The sequence below is a fragment of the Physeter macrocephalus genome, chromosome 15 (assembly GCF_002837175.3).
Source record: "Physeter macrocephalus isolate SW-GA chromosome 15, ASM283717v5, whole genome shotgun sequence".
Classification (NCBI taxonomy): Eukaryota; Metazoa; Chordata; class Mammalia; order Artiodactyla; family Physeteridae; genus Physeter; species Physeter macrocephalus.
In genome coordinates this window covers 14,666,554-14,686,413 of record NC_041228.1, presented here as the reverse complement: position 1 = coordinate 14,686,413, position 19,860 = coordinate 14,666,554, and the positions used below count along the sequence as shown (strand labels likewise).

Below are 19,860 nucleotides of genomic sequence, written 5' to 3'. Positions count from 1 at the left end.
AATGGATTAAATGCTCCAACCAAAAGACACAGGCTTGCTGAATGGATACAAAAACAAGACCCATATATATGCTGTCTACAAGAGACCCACTTCAGACCTAGGGACACATACAGACTGAAAGTGAGGGGACGGAAAAAGATACTCCATGCAAATGGAAATCGAAAGAAAGCTGGAGTAGCTATACTCATCAGATAAGATAGACTTTAAAGAATGTTACAAGAGACAAGGAAGGACACTACATTAAAAAAAAAAAAGATAATGCAGGTATATACAAACAACACTTTTCAGTAGTGAGGATCAGGGCGTGTCACGTGACACAGTAGAAACAATGCCAACACTTCCCTGTAGCAGAGAGATTGGACAGTCAGTTCAACTCCTTTTCTAATTGTTCCTTCCTTACCCCCCCTTCTAGGTTAAGCAGCTGCAGGAGGAAACCCCGCTTGGTGGTCCCAGAACTGAAGCTTTGCCCCCAGCCCGAAAGGAAGGTGATTTGCCCCCACTGTGGTGGCATGTTGTGACCAGGCCCCGGGAGCAGCCCATGTAGAGAAAGAGAGGAAGATGCCTCACCAGTCACGCTCGCAAGTGAATTAAGTTACAGGACATACACTTGCCCTAATAAAATAACTCCATATGGTATGACTGACGTGTTCTTCTGAGGAGTAACATGATGCCAGGTGACTGGGCCACTGTCGGTTTCTTAGCAGTTGTGCATATAAAGAAAAGTACCTGAAACGTAGTCACATGTATTCTGTTCTTCCCCATTAAGTCATATTGATAACCCATGCTATCGAGGGAAAACTGCAGCAGAACCAGATACAAGATTTACTCTGAAGATTTAGTTGAACAAACTTGAGTTGAAGGCTTAAACTAGCTATAGTGACTGACTGGAGGTCATAAGAAGCCAAGAAGAGGCATGCCAATACTGAGGACATAAGACACCTTTTCTGTTTTCTAGATTCCACTAATGGAATTTTAGCTCTGATTAAAGGACTACTCTAAGAAGCACACATTCAGCAAATAAGCATGGAGTTTATGGGGTTCTCAGGAGTGGAGTTTGATGGCGTCCAATGTGGATGACGCTTTTGTGACACTTACTTTGGAGGCAGTTTTCCAGCTTTGCTTCCTCTACCGTAGCTTGGATTGTCTGCAGACACAAAGGTAAGGGTAGCAGAACTCTAAATGTTTGAAGTTTCTTTTTTTAAGGGTAAAGCCATTTTTAAAGCTCAACCAAGCCCAGCTAGTTTTAGTTCTTGGTAACTCACTGTTCAGGCAACTAGCGTTCTTAAAGTGCACAAAAATGATGTCGTCAGTTTTCGAACTAAGCTCAATCTGAGTCTCCATTTTCTAACACTTCACTAAGACCTCCACCTGAATTTTAATAAGACTTGAAATGCAGGGCTTTTTTTTCTAGTGGTTCTTTATTTATAATGTAGGCTGAAGCAACTGATACAAGGTAAAAGGGAGACACGTTACACAGTTGTTATTTATACAAGTTTAGAACAAAAAAACTGCACAGGGAGAGGTCAACTCTCAGTACAAACTAGCAACTAAACCACAATAATTTACCTTTAGAAAGGATTTCTTTATTTTTAGCTGTGACACTGCTTTTACAATATGCAAAAACACAAACAGAACTACCCAAGGCGTTTTGTCACATTCTTTCTACATTGAATTTGGCAACGTTTTATATTAAATTTATTGATTATACTAACGTTTAAAAACTAAACAAGTGAAAAGCTGTACCAAGGTACAGTTACATCCATTTATTTCAAAGGTTTAAAATACCACTTTTATCTATCGTAATTACCTTGCAGTGATTTCTGCTTTTGCAAAAACCATCTCAAGCATCATATGCACAATGCATCAGCTACTTTTAGTCATCAAGATTGGTGGGCTAAACCACAGGCACTACTGTTGCTTATATTCTGTAAATGGAGCTTGTTTTTCAAAGAAAAAAAGCTTAAACAGTTTCTAATAATCATGCCTTTGCTTGAAAGCTGTAACATAAAATGTTTTTGAGCAATCACAGCAGTGTTAAATGTTAATATAGAGAACACTGACTATACAGGTACGTTTCTTTCACATCCAGTGCAGTTATGTATTAAAGCAGAAGATTATGTAATTGAAGATTGGAGCCAACAGAGATCTGCAGGGTCTGTGGGACCCACCAGGCTCCTATTCCTTGAGAGGTTCGGTCCCAAACGAGCACTTTCAACTGACCCGAAGGGGCTGGCTTTTTTTTTTAAACACCATTGCATTCCCCAAACGTGATCCCTTTAAATCTACAAATCTCTGCTGGCTTTAGGGGATGGGCATTATAACAAATTTGACTTTCACTTAGAAAAGAAAAGACAAATCCATTCCAAAAAACAAACATTACCTAGAATACCAAAAAAAAAAAAAGGGACAGTATGGTGGTCAGATTCCCAGTGATGAGAAATAAATCCTCCTCTCTTCGATGTTTAGTATGAAGGCAATTAACTGCCATTATTTAAAAGAAGATAAGAAAAACAAGCCCCCAGACTGGTAAACACATTGGCAAGTTGCCAGACTCCAAGCTGGTTACCCTTGTTAAATCCGCTCCAGTTTTTCCAAAATATTTGGGCTTTTTAACGCGCCCAGCCTGCTAGGCACGGTTAAGTAAAAGGCATTTGCTATATCTAAGAATTCCCTGCTATCAATCAATCATTTTTAAATGTTTTCACATTTTTAAAACTGCCTTACCCTTCTGGATGTGTTTGGATTCAGTGAAAGTGGGTATAACTAACAGACAAGTAACCGAAGTGGGGGGTTCTATGTCTACCCGGTGGTGGCAGCATGCACGGGGCTGGAGGTGGGTGCTGTGTGCAGTCAGGAGCAATCGTGGGAGAAAGAAGTCCTTAAACACCCTACAGAAACAAACACTGCAATCCAGTGTGGCTTATTCGGATGCATTTACCATGAAGCTACTAGAAATTCAACCTACGAGGCTACTCTTAAATGTGACAGGATCGGCTGTGTTGACAGTGTGCCCCTCCCGCGACCCTCCCCCCAGTCCCAACACAGCCTCCCGTTTCCAGGGTTCCCTCACTCCTAATACTGCGCATCAACTGACTCCCGCTTTTCTCATCCCGAACGTAGTATACTTGAATAAGGATTTTTACCCCTTACCCATTTTGTTTGTACATTACAATAACTTGAATTTGTGTCTAAGCCAGACTACTATGGTGCATCTACAAAAGCTTGCAGGAAAGAAAAGAAAAAAAAGAAAGCTAAGTATAGTTATCCTTTTTTCTGAAATTACTACTTCGTGGTTCCCCTGCCCGACCTCCCCCCCTTATTATGCATTTAAAATTTTACAAAGACTTATAAAAAAATGGAATTTGGCACCTTCAGAAAAATCAAAAGGGAAACTTACTTAAGATTAAAATGTGCAGAAAGAAAACTCAATATTTACAAATTAAAAGATCAAGGTTATGTCAGTTACATATGTTGCTTTTAATTCTTATCTAAAGGTGTCGAGTACTTTCAAAAGAGCTGTGTTCTGAGTTGCCTACAAAATCTTTTGTTTGATTACAGATTGGAATGGATCAAGACAAACTAGGTCTTATAATTAGACAGTTCGTTCCCCACTGGCAGCATTTCTTGTGAGCCTAAGAGAGCCTAAGTGAAGCGCGGGGCTGAGCGGTCGTTTGTCGTGGTCTTCTTCAGTTTCACGCCCCTGCGGATGGCGTTCAGCATGTCTTCTCCTTGCGGGGCATCCCTTGGGCTCAGGTCTGCAGGGTCACCCTCCGGAATCTGGCCTGGGGAGGCAGTGGCACTTGGGGGATCCCTTTCCTGGTCTTCGGCCTCGCTTTCTGGAATTGCTTGTCTGTGCTCCTCGGCGATGCTCGGCTTCGGGCCCGGAAGAGGAGGGTTGACGGAGGCTTGGCCGCTCCACATTGAGGAGGGCATGCTGGTGCCACCCTGGGGGCCCTCACCCACGGACGGCGACTCGGGGCTGCGCTCACCCCGCTCCTCGGGCCCATCTGGAGGGGCTGGCAACACCCCAGGGAGGTCTGGGACGGTGGGGGTCTTGACAGGGATCACGGGTGTTTTGATGGGGATGGGACCAGCTCCTATGGTCCCCCGGCGGACAGAAGGCTTGGTGGAAGGGGTCCGTCGGATGGTTGCAACCCCTGGGGTGACCATAGCAGGTCCGAGGGTGGTGGGGAGGCCAGCAGTTGAGGCTGGGCGCTTCGCTTGGAACATCCGTCGGTAGGACTGGCTGATGTCACTGTTTCTCGGAATGGTGGAAGATTTGTCAAACTCCTGCTGATCTGCCTCCTGGTCACCACTTACAGAGAAATAATCGTAATCTGAAACTGATCATAGGATCTGATTAGAAATTGCCGAGGCAGTGGCTGTGCTTTTTGATTCTTTTGTGTTGGGAGGACAAAGGGCCCCAGAGGCCAGGTACTTCACCCGCAATCTCATCCCAAGCCTCCCGGGGTTTCCGGGCCAGCCTTAGCAGCCCTCACCATCTAAGAACTTCCTGACAGGGATCGTCGTTTCGTGCACCAAGAGCAGCGCTGGACACAGCAGGCCCGCACTCAGACACCGCTGAGCGGTGAAGAATGCCAAACCGCCAGGCCGCAGCGAGGCTACCTCTGAGCACCTCTGGGAGGAATAAAGGGGGTGGAAAGAGGAAATAACCTCTACAAGCCCTCCAGCCCGGAATTTGACATGTGAGACAAACCCCACATGAACCATCACAGACCTCACTACCTCCCTCATGATCAAGTCGTTAGGCGAGGGCTAGAAAAGCAATGGAGCTACTGGTAACGAGTCTCCGAAAACAAGGCACAGAGACAGGTTCCACCGGTGCGGGGTGCTCACTTTCTCTCCAAAAATTGGGTCACGTGGGAGGGGGAAGCACACAGACTGAACATCGTAGAGCTCGTTTCTGAAGAGCAGCACTCTGACATTCGGGTAAGTTCTGTGTGGTGGGGTGGAGCTGTGTGCCGTATGAGGGGGTGGTCAGCAGCGTCCCTGGCCGTCTGCCAGATGCCAGCAGCATGCCTTCCAGTTGTGACCACTAAAAATGTCTCCAGCCGTTGCCAAATGTCCCCTGGGCAGCAAAGTGGCCTTCCACTGAGACCCACCGTCTTAGAGACTTGGACTGAAGGACTGCCGACAGGCTTGGTCAGCTCTCACGGATCGTTCCTAGTGGCTAGCCTGCCATCTTGCTGGCTTGTGTGTGTGTGTGTGTGTGTGTGTGTGTGTGTGTGTGCTGGGGAGGGCGGTGAGGGAGGCAAGTTCATAGAGACTTTGGCTGGAGTTTGGGCTTCAGACTCTGACAGACCTTCGACTCAAACTCCAGCTCTGCTGCTTATTGTGTGAACTTGGGCCTCAGTCTCCATGTATGTAAAATGGGGATAAACAGACTTATGACATAAACGATTGTGAAGAATAAATGGGAAAATAAAGAAAGTGCTTGGTACAAAGTGCCAAACACAAATGATGTCGTTATCATTAACAGCATCTGTCTGCCTTCAAATTGGGACATCCCTGTACCCTGATGGTGAGAAACCAAGTTGTGAAATCCGGCCACTTTCCTGCATGGCGGTGACCCGACAACTACAGACGAGCCCTCCAGAGCATTCCAAGATGCTCTACTGTGGCTGGACGGACTCCCGCACGTCTGCCTCCTCCCAGCGGGGAGGGCCCCCTTCCTCACCTGGCACTGCTCAGGAAGCCCGGCTGGAAAGCTCAGGCTCTCCTACCTTGGGAGGGGATGGTGTCCTCGGAGCAGCAGGGGGTGGTGGTCTGGGTGCTGTAGCCGCTGGAGCACTGAAGCGAGTCCCGGCTGCTCCTCTGGGTGTCAAGCTGGAGGCCCCGAGACAGGGCCAGGGCCAGTTCCTCACAAGCCTCCATCTCCTCTCCAGGCTGCAAGCGGGAAGAGAGAGACAGATGAGCCACCGGGCCGTGAGTCCCCTGTCTGATACCCCCAGAGCCTTTCTGCACTCCTCGTCCAGTGGGGGCCTCAACAGGACTCCTATTCTGCTCCCGTGACTGCCACTGTCTGTGGGCCCAGGGGGCTGCCAACTTGCTTGGACCCTACCCAGGCTCTAGAAAGTTCTAGAGTCTAATTCCCATACAAGGCCTTCCCTGGGGGGGGCCTTCCAAATGCTCTAGCAGGGAGTAGGGGAAAGGGGCTCGGATCCCTCCAGTTGCTGGCCAGCACGTGGCCCCCGCCAGGTCTCGAGGGGCCCAGCCAGCTGTAGAGAACAAGAGCGTCACCCTGGTGGCGGCCGACACGGTCATGCTCCGCGGCCTCTGAGCCTCCTCGGCAGCAGTGGGCGTGCCTCCTGCTGCGACGGGGCCTCCACCGCTGGGGTCTGGCTCTCGCTTGTCTTTGCGGCGCTGAAGGGTGTTCACCAGAGGCTGATCGTAAGGTCCTGGCTTGGCCCAGTCCTAAGTGGTACAAGTGTGGTCAGGCGCCAGGGCCTCTGCCTCCACCGGGAGGCCACAGAAGCCTCCAGACAGCTGCCCGCCCACAGAAGGTAGCTGGTCCCCTCGGGGGAAGCTCAGGCTGGGACAGGCCAGCAGCCCCTCCTCTGCCCTCACCCGGCACTAGAAGAAGGGGGGCAGAAAATCCTCTGGGGGGTCCCCTGGGTACCTCCCCTTTCCTCACATCTGCCCAGAGACTGAAAACCTGCAACAACGGGGCAGGTAGCCTGAGGGAGACTCCTAGTTACCGCCGTCAGACAACTGACCAACTGCCGATGGTGTCTGAAGGCACCGGCCAGTGGCGAGCACATCCCCAGGGACCAGGCCCCCCCCCTTCCCATGTCTGGGGGGCCCCCTGCCGGGGCCTAGCGGCTCAAATGACCTCACTCCCCTGGAGTGGCCGCCAGGGGGTGCTAAAGGGACTTCAGCCACTCTCCCTGAAGCTGAACCTCACTTCCGGGAAACCGCCCCCAAGGGCGCTTCAGGATGTGCTCTCTGAGGTCCTCACAGAGGAAGGGAAGGCCCCTGGGCCAGAAGAAAGATTCTGAGGGGTCTGAGGGGTCCGCACCACTTGGGAGGGAGGAAGTCAAGGCCTGCTCGAGATGGCGGGCCGCCTAGGGGCCTACTATTCAAGTTAGGGACCTCCTCTCCAAATAAAGGTAGAATATCCTCCTGGCATCACTCGGATTTGCTAGGAAATAATATAAAAACTTTTCGTTTTTATATTAAAGCAAACATGTTTTAATATAAACAATTAAGACTAAAAATAAAGTCTGCAGGTACTTTTAAGATAAAACATAAGCCAAACCATATTTGGGGGCATGGTTCTGTTACTATGGCCCAGTAAGGGTTCAACGGAACAGTCGGGAACATGGCCGAGGAGGACAGTCCCTCCCTGATAACAGTGACACCCTCGGGAAACCCCCAGGAGGGCAGAACTTGGACTTACAACTTGGGACCGACATCCCTGCAGTGCCGCATCTGGGTCTACTGGGGTCTAACGGGGGTTAACTGGTGTCTCCTAAAGGGAGCTCCTCCAATCTCAGCTCCGTGTGGACATTCCTATCTCAGCGCTGCCTGCTGGTTTCCGCTTCTCCCCAGTGGGAATTTACTTAGGGAGGAGGTGTTATGGGGAAGAAGGCAGAGTGTGAGAGGAAAGGGGTTGGGAGGGGAGAATCGTGGGGCAGCAGAGGGGTGAGCACAGAGGCAATGAGGGACGGGGGAGGGGGCGGGAGGAGGGCGGAGAGACACAAACCTTCCAGCTAGGGATCTGAGATGACGGGAACATGCCGGGCCCAATGGTGTAATAATGAGCGTAGTCTGGAAGGTGGACAGAGGTGACCCGAGGGAGCAGGCGGGAGGCGGGCAGGCAATGAGGGAAAAGGCTCGCCCCCACGGGCCCCACATGGGACTCACTTGATAAACTATAGTGAGAAAACCCGTTAGACAACTGGAAACAAACAAAAAAAGGGAGGAAAAAAGGAAAAAAAAATTAATATAAGAGGATGAGTGTGGAGATACAAGATGGCATTGACATTCAAGGGACGGGGGAGATCTGAATATTTGCAAATAAAACAAACATCAGGGCTCTGCCACTCATGGATGGTCCAGGATGCGAGAGAAAAGCGCTACGGTGCAAACAATGCCCGCATATTTTACACCAAGTAAGTATTCAGTTGGGGAAATATTTTATCTACATTTTAGAATAGTTTGGAAATGATCAGTGTCCCTATCGTGTGGTGCTCTCAATGGTTTTCGATTATTTCACTAATAATTTCATAGTGATGGTGATTCGCTCATCTCATTGTGCAAATTTTGAAATTCAAAAGCGTCAACTGAAAGCTGTTCATTCCAGGTTTCCAAAATCATCACCGTTCAGGAGCAGATTCCAAATCAGGGTGAAGGGTGGGGTGACTGCAACTAAAAGGCAGGAAAGCACACAGCCTCTGACGCAGTGAAGTGTCACATCCAAGGGCACGGTGAAGAGGAGGCCATGGTGGGTGGGGTGCAGGGGAGGGGAAGGGGGGAAGACGGATGACCATCCATGTCCTGGGAAGAAGCCTTCACACCTCCGAGTTCCCCATACCCCTTCCTCTCCCTTTGGACGACCGCAGAGTCATTGCTCAGGGCCAGGCACCCATTCTGGAAAAAGCCCTCAGTCCTGTCCCTCCCTCTGGCCCCAAGAGGGGCCACGCTTGGTGGAGATTTTGAGTTTCCAGGTTCCTGCGGCTGTGCGGGGAGCAGCTGGCAGGGGATGGGGGAGAGGCTGGGACCCCAGCCGGTCACCTTCTCCGTGGACGCCCAGGCGCCCATGGTGGAGCCTGAGCTGACTGAGGTAGGCGAGCTGCACTCGCTCACGGACTGGCAGGTTTCCGAGGCTTCAGAGGAGGCCGAGCTGGACGAGTTCTGCAGCCGGGGAGGGGCCACACACCACCGAAAAAGGACGGTCATAAAAAATAAAAAGATGGGGGGCAGGAGGGGAGAAGGGCACGCACGGAGAGACAGACATGCATACAGAAGAGGGAAGGATGAGAGAAGCAGAGGGTTAGGGTTATTTTTTCCCCCAAAGCTGCACCAACACAGAGGCCTCCAAGCCCTGGAAAGGAAGCATGAGACCCAGCGAGCCCCAGACCTGCCGGACTGCAAGGCCCCCAGAACCCCGCCATCTGTGTGTGTGCCTGGCACAGGGGAGTGTGGTCAAGGCGCTGGACTCCCTGCGTTCTCTAGGGCCTTTCTTCCCGTGCCATAGGCCCAGGGCCCAAGGGATGCCATGACTTTTACACCTCTCAGGTGTCCAGGCGTTACTGCAAGAGGACTGACCCCCAACTTGGGTTTTTGCTCCATGTCTGCTTAGAATGGCTCTAATTCCTGGACTCTCTCCCTTCGTCCCATGCAACCTCTGGATGTGGGTGGCTTCCAGCTATGAAGCTGCATCTTCACAAGACATGATTTTAGGTCTCTCTGCCTGGGGAGTGATTTTGAGGTTTGAGGCAGTGAAGCCCAGTGGTTAGGGCAATGTTTCCAGGGGCCGTCATAGGGAGAGATGAAGCATCCTGGCGAGACCTGGGACATCACAGAAAGGAGGTCTGGCTTGCGAAAACATCTCTTCAGCCTGATTTTATTAAACCTCCAGTCCCTTCCAGTCTCCCGCTGTCGGTCAGGGAAACTGCTCCCAGCTCCTAACCTTCGGCAGAGGCAGAGACTGCCTGTTAGTTCACCACTACGTCGCGACGTTCTGGTCCTGTCCTGGCACGTGGCAGGTGTTTAAAAGTGCTGAATGGATGAGTGACAATGACCATCTCTTCCATGTAACTGGGTCCCCCAGGATAGTGCTTTGGGCCCACCCAGGTATCTGCTTTAAGTTTTCTTCACTGTTAACTGCAATCTCATCCAATTTGTATAAGGAAGTCTGCGCCTTCTCTACTGTTTCCCTGGAAGTGTCCCTGTATTCACTGGCAAGGAGGCCAGATCCGTGTTTCTGTCCACCCCTTTCACCCGCCAAAGAAAGGTTCCTACAAAAGGACAGATCCTTAGCCTCCCATCCTGCAAGAGCAAGGAACTGAAAAGGCATTCCACAATCATGCAGCTCCGAGGAGCCCAAGCAAGACCAGGCCCCGTGGTGGAGGTTCTGGCCACTTCCCCAGCTCGGTGTCTGGTTAGCCGTCCAGGATCTGAAGTCTGAAGGTTCAGACTGAAGTATTTTTTTCCGCCACTTCCCAGTCAAGGAACCATGGGCTTAATCTCTCTAAACCTCAATTTTTTTTCATCTTTAGAATAGGGATCAATAATATCTATCAGACGAAGATTAAATGAGATCTTGTGTGTGTCTATCTCTGTATATAGTGCTTAATCAACTATAAATAAAAATCAGTTATCACTGTAATTTACCAGGACTATTTATTTTGGTTCCTGTAACTCAAATATGTTCAATTTGAAAAAAGAACCGGTAAATCACCCCAGGACTGCAGGTTCGTATTTCTTTTGACTTCTACTCATTTTTTCCTGAAGAACTCCTTGCCTTGATGGAGTGAACGGTTCTCTAGGCAGGAGCCTAGGTGCACACGTGGTCCATGACTCCTGGGCACACATGGCAGAATTTGAAAAGAGCAGAGTGGAGGAAAACGGGAGAATTCTGAACACATCCTGCCACATGGCATTCATTTACATCCGTGTACCTGAGGGATCTCCCCCTTTCGGATGTTTGCTCCCTTCCTCCCACCCAAATTAAGGTAACACTACTTCCTCCAGGAGATTGTACCCTCTGGCCTGTGTGATGTGTACAATTTCCTTAAATTTCCCCTCTGCCCTAGAAGCAGCTGTAATGCCTTTTTAAAAAATAGAATTCTCAATTAAATTTTGCAGTATCCCTGAGTTTATTAAAACTACCCTGGAGTTGCTAGTCAAGCATATCTTGGGTACCGGCTTTCAGATTTCAGTAAATCCCAACAAGCTGCCTTCTGCTTTCCTCGACATTACTGGAGACAGAAAGCCCACTTCATTCAGCCTGATCCACACACGCACAGCAAGGCCGGAACACACAGCTGCTTTTTTTTAGAAAGGAGTGTCAGTGCACAATACTTTGTTAATGTGTCAGTTGTTAAAAACAAACAGAATGACACTGCACATTAGAAAAGTCTTTGAGGAATTGCAAATCCTGCTCCCCCTCTGACCACTCTCACTCTCTGCTTGCAAGACACGCAGGTGCGGTTTAGTGTCACACATAGTGGGGATGGACAGGGGACGGGTGGTGACCCCTCAGAGACTGAGCCAAAGCACCCCAAGCACTTCAGGACTTAAAGCTGCAGCTCCTGGCTCCAAGCGTGTCCATTCGAAATTGAGTGTCGACCCCAGGAAGACAGAGAGAGGCCACAGTCCCCGGGGACGGCTGTAAAATGCCAAAAGGAGCGCCGGGCTGAGCAGCTCTGGGTTCGCCAATGTCAGACATGTCAGGCGAGTGACCTAGGCTCCCAAAACACCTCAGATGCTTCTTCTACGTAGAGTGCTCCCCAGAACACTCTGCCAGGGGCACCTTACGGCCAGGGCGGTGCAGGAAGGGTGCTGGACCAGCTGCCAGAAACCCTGGTTCCAGATCCCCAACCTGCAGGCCACATAACTGTGCAGCTCGGGCCAATTGCTTTACATCTCCGAGCCTCCGTTTCCACAACAAAACAGGGATAACAACGCTCCGCGTGGCTGTCGGCAGGACTACACGGTTAACACAGGCAGAAGCTCCTAGGATGGTGCCTGGCACACAGGAGATATTCGGTGACTGTCAGGCAAATTGGATACCTGGATGAACAAGACAAGCACGTGACCTTCTGAATCCCAAGGATCTTGAACCAAAGGCTGTGGTCAGCCTCAAAATGTACACGACGGGCTCGGAGCCGCCATGCTCCCCAGTGGATGTGCAGAGAGGCACCCTGGAGGTTCACGTTTCCCGGTGTCTACAGGTCAGGTCGTGCTGCTTACCGATCTAGAGGCCAACCCACTGGCACAAAAGGAGGACAGAGGGGAGCAGGCGAAGGGTGTTCCAATGCCCAGCTCCTGCTTTCTGCTCTGGCTGGACCCACCGGGCTGGGCGCCTAGCGCCATCTAACCCAACTGTGGTCAAAGAGACTCAGCAGCTCCCCTTCTCCCAGGAGCAAGGTGCCAACAGAATTACCTGCATGGGCTCTGAAGATGCTTTCTCATTCTCAACACAGATTGATAAAAGGAAGCTGAGAGGGCTTCCCTGGTGGCGCAGTGGTTGCGCGTCCGCCTGCCGATGCAGGGGAACCGGGTTCGCGCCCCGGTCCGGGAGGGTCCCACGTGCCGCGGAGCGGCCGGGCCCGCGAGCCATGGCCGCTGGGCCTGCGCGTCCGGAGCCTGCGCTCCGCAGCGGGGGAGGCCGCGGCAGAGGGAGGCCCGCGTACCGCAAAAACAAAAAAAACAAAAAAAACAAAAAGGAAGCTGAGAGTGCCAGGGCAGGTCTCCAAGGCACTGTTCAACGACAGAATCTCCGTCCCCATTGGCAAATGCCCATTAATTATGACATCACGCTAAGCCGGGCACTTACAGGGATGCCAGGGAGTGGCCAAACCTCTTTGAGTCTGTGTACACGTGAAAACTCCCCAAATCAATGCAGTGACTCAACCATCACTACATGACGATCGTAAGCGTCAACCCCCCACTTACGGTACCTCTCCCTTTAGGGGAGCAGCTCCTCTAGAGATGAGAAATTAAACCAGAGGTTTCCCCTCAGAAGACAGGGGTCTGCCCAAGCCCAGGTCCCTCTCTGGTTCCAGCCACTGAGGGTGGTCCAGGCCCCAGGTGCCGCGGCTGCTCCAGGAGCCAAGGGCCCTTACCTGGTTGGGGGCCTCCGGCGGCATGGGGGATGGCGACTTGGACTGGAAGGCGTCCTGGGAGATGAAACCGGAGTCATGGGAGGACACGCTGGACAGCCGCACAGGCGCCTGCTGGGCCAGGCTGGAGCCGCGGTAGCGGTAGCTGGGCGAGTGCGAGTGGGAACCGTGGGAGCCGCTGGACCGCGAGTCGCTGCTGTTGACACTGTTCAGGCTGCTGCGGGGGCGGCGGGGGAGGGGGACAGACAACGCGGGGCGACAGGGGAGAACGACAGCATGCAGTCAGCCCCCTGCCCCAAGAAGCGGTGCACACGGCGAGCCATGTTTTCAAAACACCCCATCGTTAAGCTAGTAAACAAAACGCTCTTTCCTGTGAGTGAGCGAGCGAGCACCGGCCACAGAGACTCCGTTCTCGGACGGCACAGCGAGGCGTCCTTAGGATGGAGGCCCGTGATTCGAAAGCTCTGCTCTGTCACCTACCACCGAAGCCAGGGGACCCGATGTCCGCGGCATATAAAGGGCTCATCTCATCTGCTCGCAAAAACTGTGACCCTGAAGCCAAAACCGCTAAGGCTTCAGCATGACCCGGTTGGAACACCCAAGTGTCTCCTTTCGATGGACCATCTGGGTCCAGGAGACCAAAGTCTACCCGGCCAACCACCACTCGGCACCCAGAGACTCCTCAAGGAGTCCCCTGTACAGAATACCAGCAAATCGACTCTCTTTGTGTCCATGTGTTTTACATTTTATTTACAAAGTTGGTGCTTTAATGAATGGCTTGACCCTGAACACAGGTGTTTTCTCTGTTAAAAATATCTGTGGGCCCGGCAAACAGAACACCAGGCAAGAGGCAGGCAGCTTTCGGGGACTAAAGGTCATCAATCTAAGCTGTTTGCTTCCAGGATGGAACAGTAAACAGGATTTCAGAAAACGACACATGCCCTCTGGTGTTCTGTCTGCGTTCCATTTCCAGTCGTAAGAGATACGTCCTACACTCTGTCTAATCACTCAGATTACGAAACCCAGAAGACTGAACAAAGTCTCGTGGTCCAAACAAGCAGAGCTGACATACAAGAGCAGCTGCAGAAGCATCAGAAGGCGTGAAATAAACAACCCAGCCTGGGATTAGAATGTTTGAGGTTTCTGCTCCTAAACCCGCAAGAGATTCTTGTCAAATTTTGCAAACTCGGACAGCTAATAAGGTAGTCTAGGGCTGCGTGACTGTTCTATACCAGAATTACTTGGTGCCAATGTCCCAACAGATATAGGGGAGTGTGCTGGAGGGAAATCACTGGGGACATTTGCCAGGGATAATTATCATGAGTTTTTGCTTTTCCCCCAGTCAGCCAGAAGAGGGCATTTGGAGACCGACAGCAAAGCTCATTGCAATTCCCCTGCAGCAAGCTCAGAACTGGTGTTGTCCACGTGACATGATTTTCTATTGAAACTAAAACTGTAGAAAGAAAAGATACTCATGCAGCTTTGTTTTATACTAATCGAGATAAAGTTTTCTTGGTTACCAAACAAAAAACATCCTCAGTAAAAAAAACTTAAGTAGATGTGTCATACACACGCGCACACACACAGCCCACAAAGGATGACAAGAAACCAACATCTTCAGGTTGCTGAACGTCAGGATAAGCATCTTAAGTCTGAACTTCCTGCTCCGTGTACACTGCACAAGCTCAAATATGAAATGAAACACACACACGCACGTGTAGAGAGATATTACCAGACACAGATTGGGCAGATCCATCCTGCTCTTTACTCTCAATGCTAATTCACAGGAAGTGGAAATTCATTTGGCTTTGAAAAGTCAAAGAAAAAGATTAGCAGGTGAAGTGTACCAAGAAAGGAATGATGTACAAGGATGCTTCCACCCTCACGGGAAGAGAATAAACTTGGCAGTCAGCAAGCCAAGAATGGTACTGAACAGAAAACTGCCAGAAAACAGCGTTGCCAATGGCAGAACTATTCCAGTGGATTCTCACTGTGAGTCACTAGGTAACGCTAGTGCTTAACAGAGCAGTGATGGTAGTGGTGGGTTAACAGAGCAAGAATTCTATTCACTTTATGAAGCCCTGAGACAAAAATTGGCGGGCAAAGGAGGGCATGAGCCACTGTTACTGCCTTCACTTGTTCTGGCGACAGCAAGATGAGTCTGCACAAGAATCAACCTCTGTTTGCCCTTTTTTTAACCCATGTGCTTCTTACTCTGCTAAACAGGAAGATCCAATGCGAATTCGTAAGATGGGAAAATCCGTACAACGTACACTGAGTGAGAAAGCTGTGGCCACTAGTCTAAGACCTGATGGGATTTTCCTTATGACCCAAAACTAATCCAGAGACGAAAGAGTGAGACCAAAATCATGATGGGATCCTTTCACCTGATCACCATTTCCCGTTTAAAATGAGCCATTTTAGAGCTCAAGACTGGCTCCAATGCTCACATTAGCATAAAGAAAAATGCTGTGTCCCCAAAGCAGTGGCCCAGCCCGGCCTCACTTACCTGCAGACACTTGATTTGCGGGACATGGTGGTGCTGGGGGAAGAGGGTGGAGTCTGGTACGACCAACTGTAATCAGAACCTTTCAAGTCCAAAATCACCTAAGGGGACAGAGCCAGGAGGGTAAGCAAGGCGTTGAGAAGCGAAACGTTATCTGTCCAATCTTAACAGCCATCATAACGATCAAATTCTGCCATCATCGAGGAGTGGAGATCAAAGAACAACATGTTAAGGTTTTTTTTTTTTTAATTAAAGAATCATAGTACCAATCCATCAACGTCACAATCCTTTTTCTGAGACAAGCAAAAATATAATTAACGTGGAGAGGGAAGGAAAACCATGACATATCCGTCAAAAAAGAAACAGAAAGATTTACAGTTAGTTACATTAACAATTTATAAGAGCCATTTACACCCAAGGTTAGAATTTGTAGGGTTTTTGCTTACACCACCACATAGACAATAATGGTTTCAGGATGTGTTGATCTTATTACATCTTAGCTACCTGATAGTCAATGGTCACTTGTGCCCTGTTTGACCCTTAAAACCTGACAGAATCAAGAGAAACCAATTCTTTCACAATTACTTCCACATCTGTCTCCCTTACTTGACAAAGAGCTGTTTGAGTATAAGGTCTACCTTCCATTCATACAGTAGGTGCTCAATAAATGTCTACTTACTGAGTGAATGCCTGCAGGCTGTAGTCTGATAAACACAATTTCACAGGATGGAAAATAAAAGCTCCCAAATGTGTCTTCCTAGTTGGCTCCCAAGGCAGTGATGAGAATTTTATACAAAAGGCAGAGGCCAGCACATGATTTCTCACCTGTTCCCCCAAATATGTCTCTTCCCACTGGATACAGTGTTCATGTCACATGAACCAAATGAAGCAACATTTAGAAAGTCACCTTTTTCATGAGGTAAGAGAAATCCTCACGCACTACTTACTTAGAATGGGAGAAATTCAGTGAGAATGATTCACAATAATGACCAAGATACACCACTGTCATGTCCCTACGAGAGTTTATTTCTAGAGGGTCGGTGAACACATGGTTAAGAGCATGGGCTCTGGAAACTGATAGCTTGGTTTAAATCCCAGTTCTACCAGTAACTACCTGATTAAGTGACTTTATCTCTCAGTGCCTCAAGGTCCTCCTCTGTAAAATGGGGATAATAGTAGAGGAAGTCTATGTAAAGAGCTTAGAGCAGAGCCTGGTACACAGCAGGTGCTGTATAATGACTAGGGAAGATGATTACTTACTATGCTTCACGATGTAAAACATGAATGTTATTTAAAATGAGATATTGCCGCAAGGAACCCTCAGGGCCTTGAACCTTTATCTCTTTGGCTTTCTCTCCCATGCTTACCCCTTGACTCCTACCTGTTCACTTGAAGAGGGCAGTTTGTGAGGGTCCATGGTCAGGCTTTTCAGATCTTCTGATATGGTCTGCAGGTGAGTTATTTCCCCTAGCATTGAGATTTCTTCTTCCTGAAAGTAATTCACAACCTGTTATGAGTGATTCACTTTAACATCTTGATCCAACTGTTTTTTAACAGGGACACTATCTAACACTTTCAGCTTTTCAGAAAAGGCATGCAGGGACTGGTACATCTCTGCTGAAGCCATTACCAGACCTTTTTTGGAGGAAGTGGAGAGGAAAACGATATCAGCCGTAATCATGGAGAGACTTGTGCACCTGGGACAGGGGTGAACGAGCCACAGCAAACACGTGGGCCTTCCTCGAAGTGTCTGGGGGCTGGCAGGCCTGCTAGGGTGGTCCGCCTGTGTGTCCTCACGGGATCCTGCAGCACAGCCCCTCTGCAGGCCACGACCCGCCCTCCCCACCCCCGAAGTCACTTGGCTTCAGTGGATGACAACTATTTGGAGATATTTTGGTCCAGATCTGATAGCCCTTTGTGACAGCACATGTGTGTTCACTGGAGGTTAACTTCCCCCTTCTTTCTTGTTTTTTCCACCAACTTAATCAATGGCAAGTGAGGCGGGAACGGGGGACTGCCGAAGAAACAGTCATTCACGTTACCAATGCACCAAGCTGCAGCTGTGGGACCAGCGAAGAACGAGTCAGGGAAAAGTGCTATGCTCGGGGGAAGAACTCAGATTTGGGCATCTTGCTAGGGCTGAGCAAAGGGAGCCGGGGCACTTCTACCAGCTTCAAGAACACCTACAGCATAAGTTTTCAAGGCATGCAGCCGATTTACTTAAAAAATAAGTCTGCATTGATTCACTGAGGCTTTTCCCATATTAACCTCACAGTCACTCCTTGGCATTCAGCTTGGTCAGTGGGTCTCAACGACAGCTGGAGGAAGTGTTTACAACCCAGATGACTGGGTCCTCACCCGCAGAGCTGTGGCTTCAGTAGGGCTGGGTTGGGCCTGAGCATGTACGTTTCTAACCAGTTCCCAGGTGCTGCGGCTGGCCTGGGGACCACACTTTGAGAACCACTCTGCAGGGCCTTCTTGACTTGGGGAGAAAAAGTAAGTGGAACCATCAGTGCTTAGAACACAGAGTGGGCCGTGCAGCCATCAGCAGCTTGCAGACAACCATTCATCCATAAAAATGACTCCACCATCATGATTCCTGACACACCACAGCTTTTTAATGCCTCCAGGATAAATAAGGAGGCTCTCCTCCAAACTGGCAGTTTACGCCTTCTGGAACTTTCCACTAACTCACAATCACGGGCCTCAGCATAGAGACGAAGGTGCAGAACCGGCCACGTTCTTCGATCAAAGCCTTCCGGACTGCCTGCTTTTCTGTTTCTTCCAACAGGAGATACTTATCGTTGACGTCTTGGAGCGCACTGTCCAACTGGGGCTGGATGTCACCTCGCCCTGCAAACGAAACAAAGCCCCAGGCTTGGCATGCTGAAACACCGGCTCCTGGGACCAATGCCCACCTCCCTCAGGTCCTTGCTGGAGTAGAAACCACAATTATCCAGGACTTTTAAAAAGTATGTATTTATACCCAGAAAGGATTTAAAGAAGCTGTTTTTCTAGGACCAGCCACTTCCAATTTCCAATGCCCAAAGAGCATATTTATCCTGGTTTTATTCATGACAAGTAAAATTTCCTGGGGTAACTCGTTCTGACCTGCATTCTGAAGAGGCTAAGGGATGAACAAGGTGAGGGCCTATGGATGTTGCCAAAACTCGGCACAAGCTGGCTTTGTGGGGTCATCCTCAATGAAAGAGCCTCTGTTTAGACAGAAGTTTCTGTCCCGGAATACAAAGGTGGCAAGCATCAGCTCTCTTGGCTCTGGGGGGCCCCTGGGACACCTTGGCAGTTACTTTAATTCCCTAGTGGAGAGTCCTGAGTGCCCTTCCTGTAGAACAAGCCCAGCAGCAGAAAGACCTGCAGTCAGGTCTCTGCTGGTGGAGGACTGAAGGGGGCCTGGGTGCTGAGCCTGGCCCATGCCTGCGAATCATCCGGCCCTGTCCACACAGCCCAGTCATGCAGAGGCACCCATTTCTAGACTTGTCAACAACTCTAGAACTTGGTGAGGCAACTGTCTTTATTTGAATCCAGCCACGCCCATTCCTTTACAGGTTGTCTATACCCGCTCTCATCACAACTGCCGAGTAAAGTTGTTGTGACACAGACTGTTTGGACCCTGGACTGAGAAGATTTACAATCTGGCCTTTTACTGAAGTCTGTATAAACATGGGCACATAGGCACTGTGTCAGAGGGCGTGGCTACTGTAAACCTGATCTGGGGACAAGAAGGGGACTGTCCCCGAGACCAGCTCCTGAGCTCCACACTGGGCTCCCATGCTCACCTACCACCTGAACCAGAGGAAGAATTTCTAAACTCCTTCAGGTCAGAGGCTTGGACTCTTCGAGTCCAGCCCCCAGTGAAACGCCACCTGTGTATACAAGTACTCAATAGGTGTTCAATAGGTGTATACAACAAGTACTCCATAGATGTTTTAAACAGAATATTGGAGTGGAGGGGCAGTAGGGGTTATCCAAGCAAACCTGCTCCCAGTTCAGAGGAGGTGGAGGCCTAGAGAAGGGGAGGGACTGTCCAGGGCCACTCAGGGAGGCAGGCAGAGTCAGGACAGAGCCCACACTGCCTGACCCTCTGACGCTGGTCTCCTCCTCCTCCGCCGGCTGCCTCAAGCCGAGGGACTGGATTCCACTCACCTCCTGGGAAGGGGCCTGACGGGTCACCACGTAGCCCTCCTTAAGAATGCGAATGCCATAGAGCAGGAGTCCCCAACCCCTGGCCTGTCCGAGGCCTGTTAGGCACTGGGCCGCACGGCAGGAGGTGAGCGGTGGGCGAGCGAGGGAAGCTTCACCTATCGCTCCCCATGGCTCCCCATCGCTCGCGTCACCGCCTGAACCTCCCTCCCCAGCCCCCGTCCGAGGAAAAATTGTCTTCCACAAAACCGGTCCCTGGTGCCAAAAAGGTTGGGGACCGCTGCCGTAGAGAACACTAAATGCAATGTGTTATTTCGTTTGAAAAAGTAGAGGGTCGGGCTTCCCTGGTGGCGCAGTGGTTGAGAGTCCGCCTGCCGACGC

The 19,860-nt window shown here is 50.1% G+C and overlaps 2 protein-coding genes across 8 annotated transcripts in view; one reads left to right on the top strand and one right to left on the bottom strand.

Moving 5' to 3' along the window:
- NDUFB9 (NADH:ubiquinone oxidoreductase subunit B9) overlaps positions 1–636 on the top strand; it is an 8,882-nt gene extending 8,246 nt beyond the window's left edge. The window contains exon 4 of the mRNA XM_007108807.4: positions 413–636. Within this exon, the coding sequence (XP_007108869.1) occupies positions 413–544 (132 nt within the window). The 3' untranslated portion in view covers positions 545–636. The remainder of the gene's footprint in view (positions 1–412) is intronic.
- Positions 637–1,167: 531 nt separating this feature from the next.
- Positions 1,168–19,860, bottom strand: part of MTSS1 (MTSS I-BAR domain containing 1) — a 167,563-nt gene continuing 148,870 nt past the window's right edge. For 2 of the 7 annotated variants that reach the window (XM_028500583.2, XM_055091237.1), the window contains 9 exons: positions 18,014–18,171; positions 16,700–16,807; positions 15,322–15,419; positions 12,816–13,029; positions 8,758–8,877; positions 7,727–7,921; positions 6,262–6,435; positions 5,745–5,907; positions 1,168–4,343 (listed from right to left, as the gene is read on the bottom strand). In XM_028500583.2, the coding sequence (XP_028356384.1) occupies positions 3,643–4,343; positions 5,745–5,907; positions 6,262–6,435; positions 7,727–7,921; positions 8,758–8,877; positions 12,816–13,029; positions 15,322–15,419; positions 16,700–16,807; positions 18,014–18,171 (1,931 nt within the window). In that variant the 3' untranslated portion in view covers positions 1,168–3,642. The remainder of the gene's footprint in view (positions 4,344–5,744; positions 5,908–6,261; positions 6,436–7,726; positions 7,922–8,757; positions 8,878–12,815; positions 13,030–15,321; positions 15,420–16,699; positions 16,808–18,013; positions 18,172–19,860) is intronic. The other 5 variants (XM_024129442.3, XM_028500587.2, XM_024129443.3 and 2 more) reach the window with 5 other exon arrangements.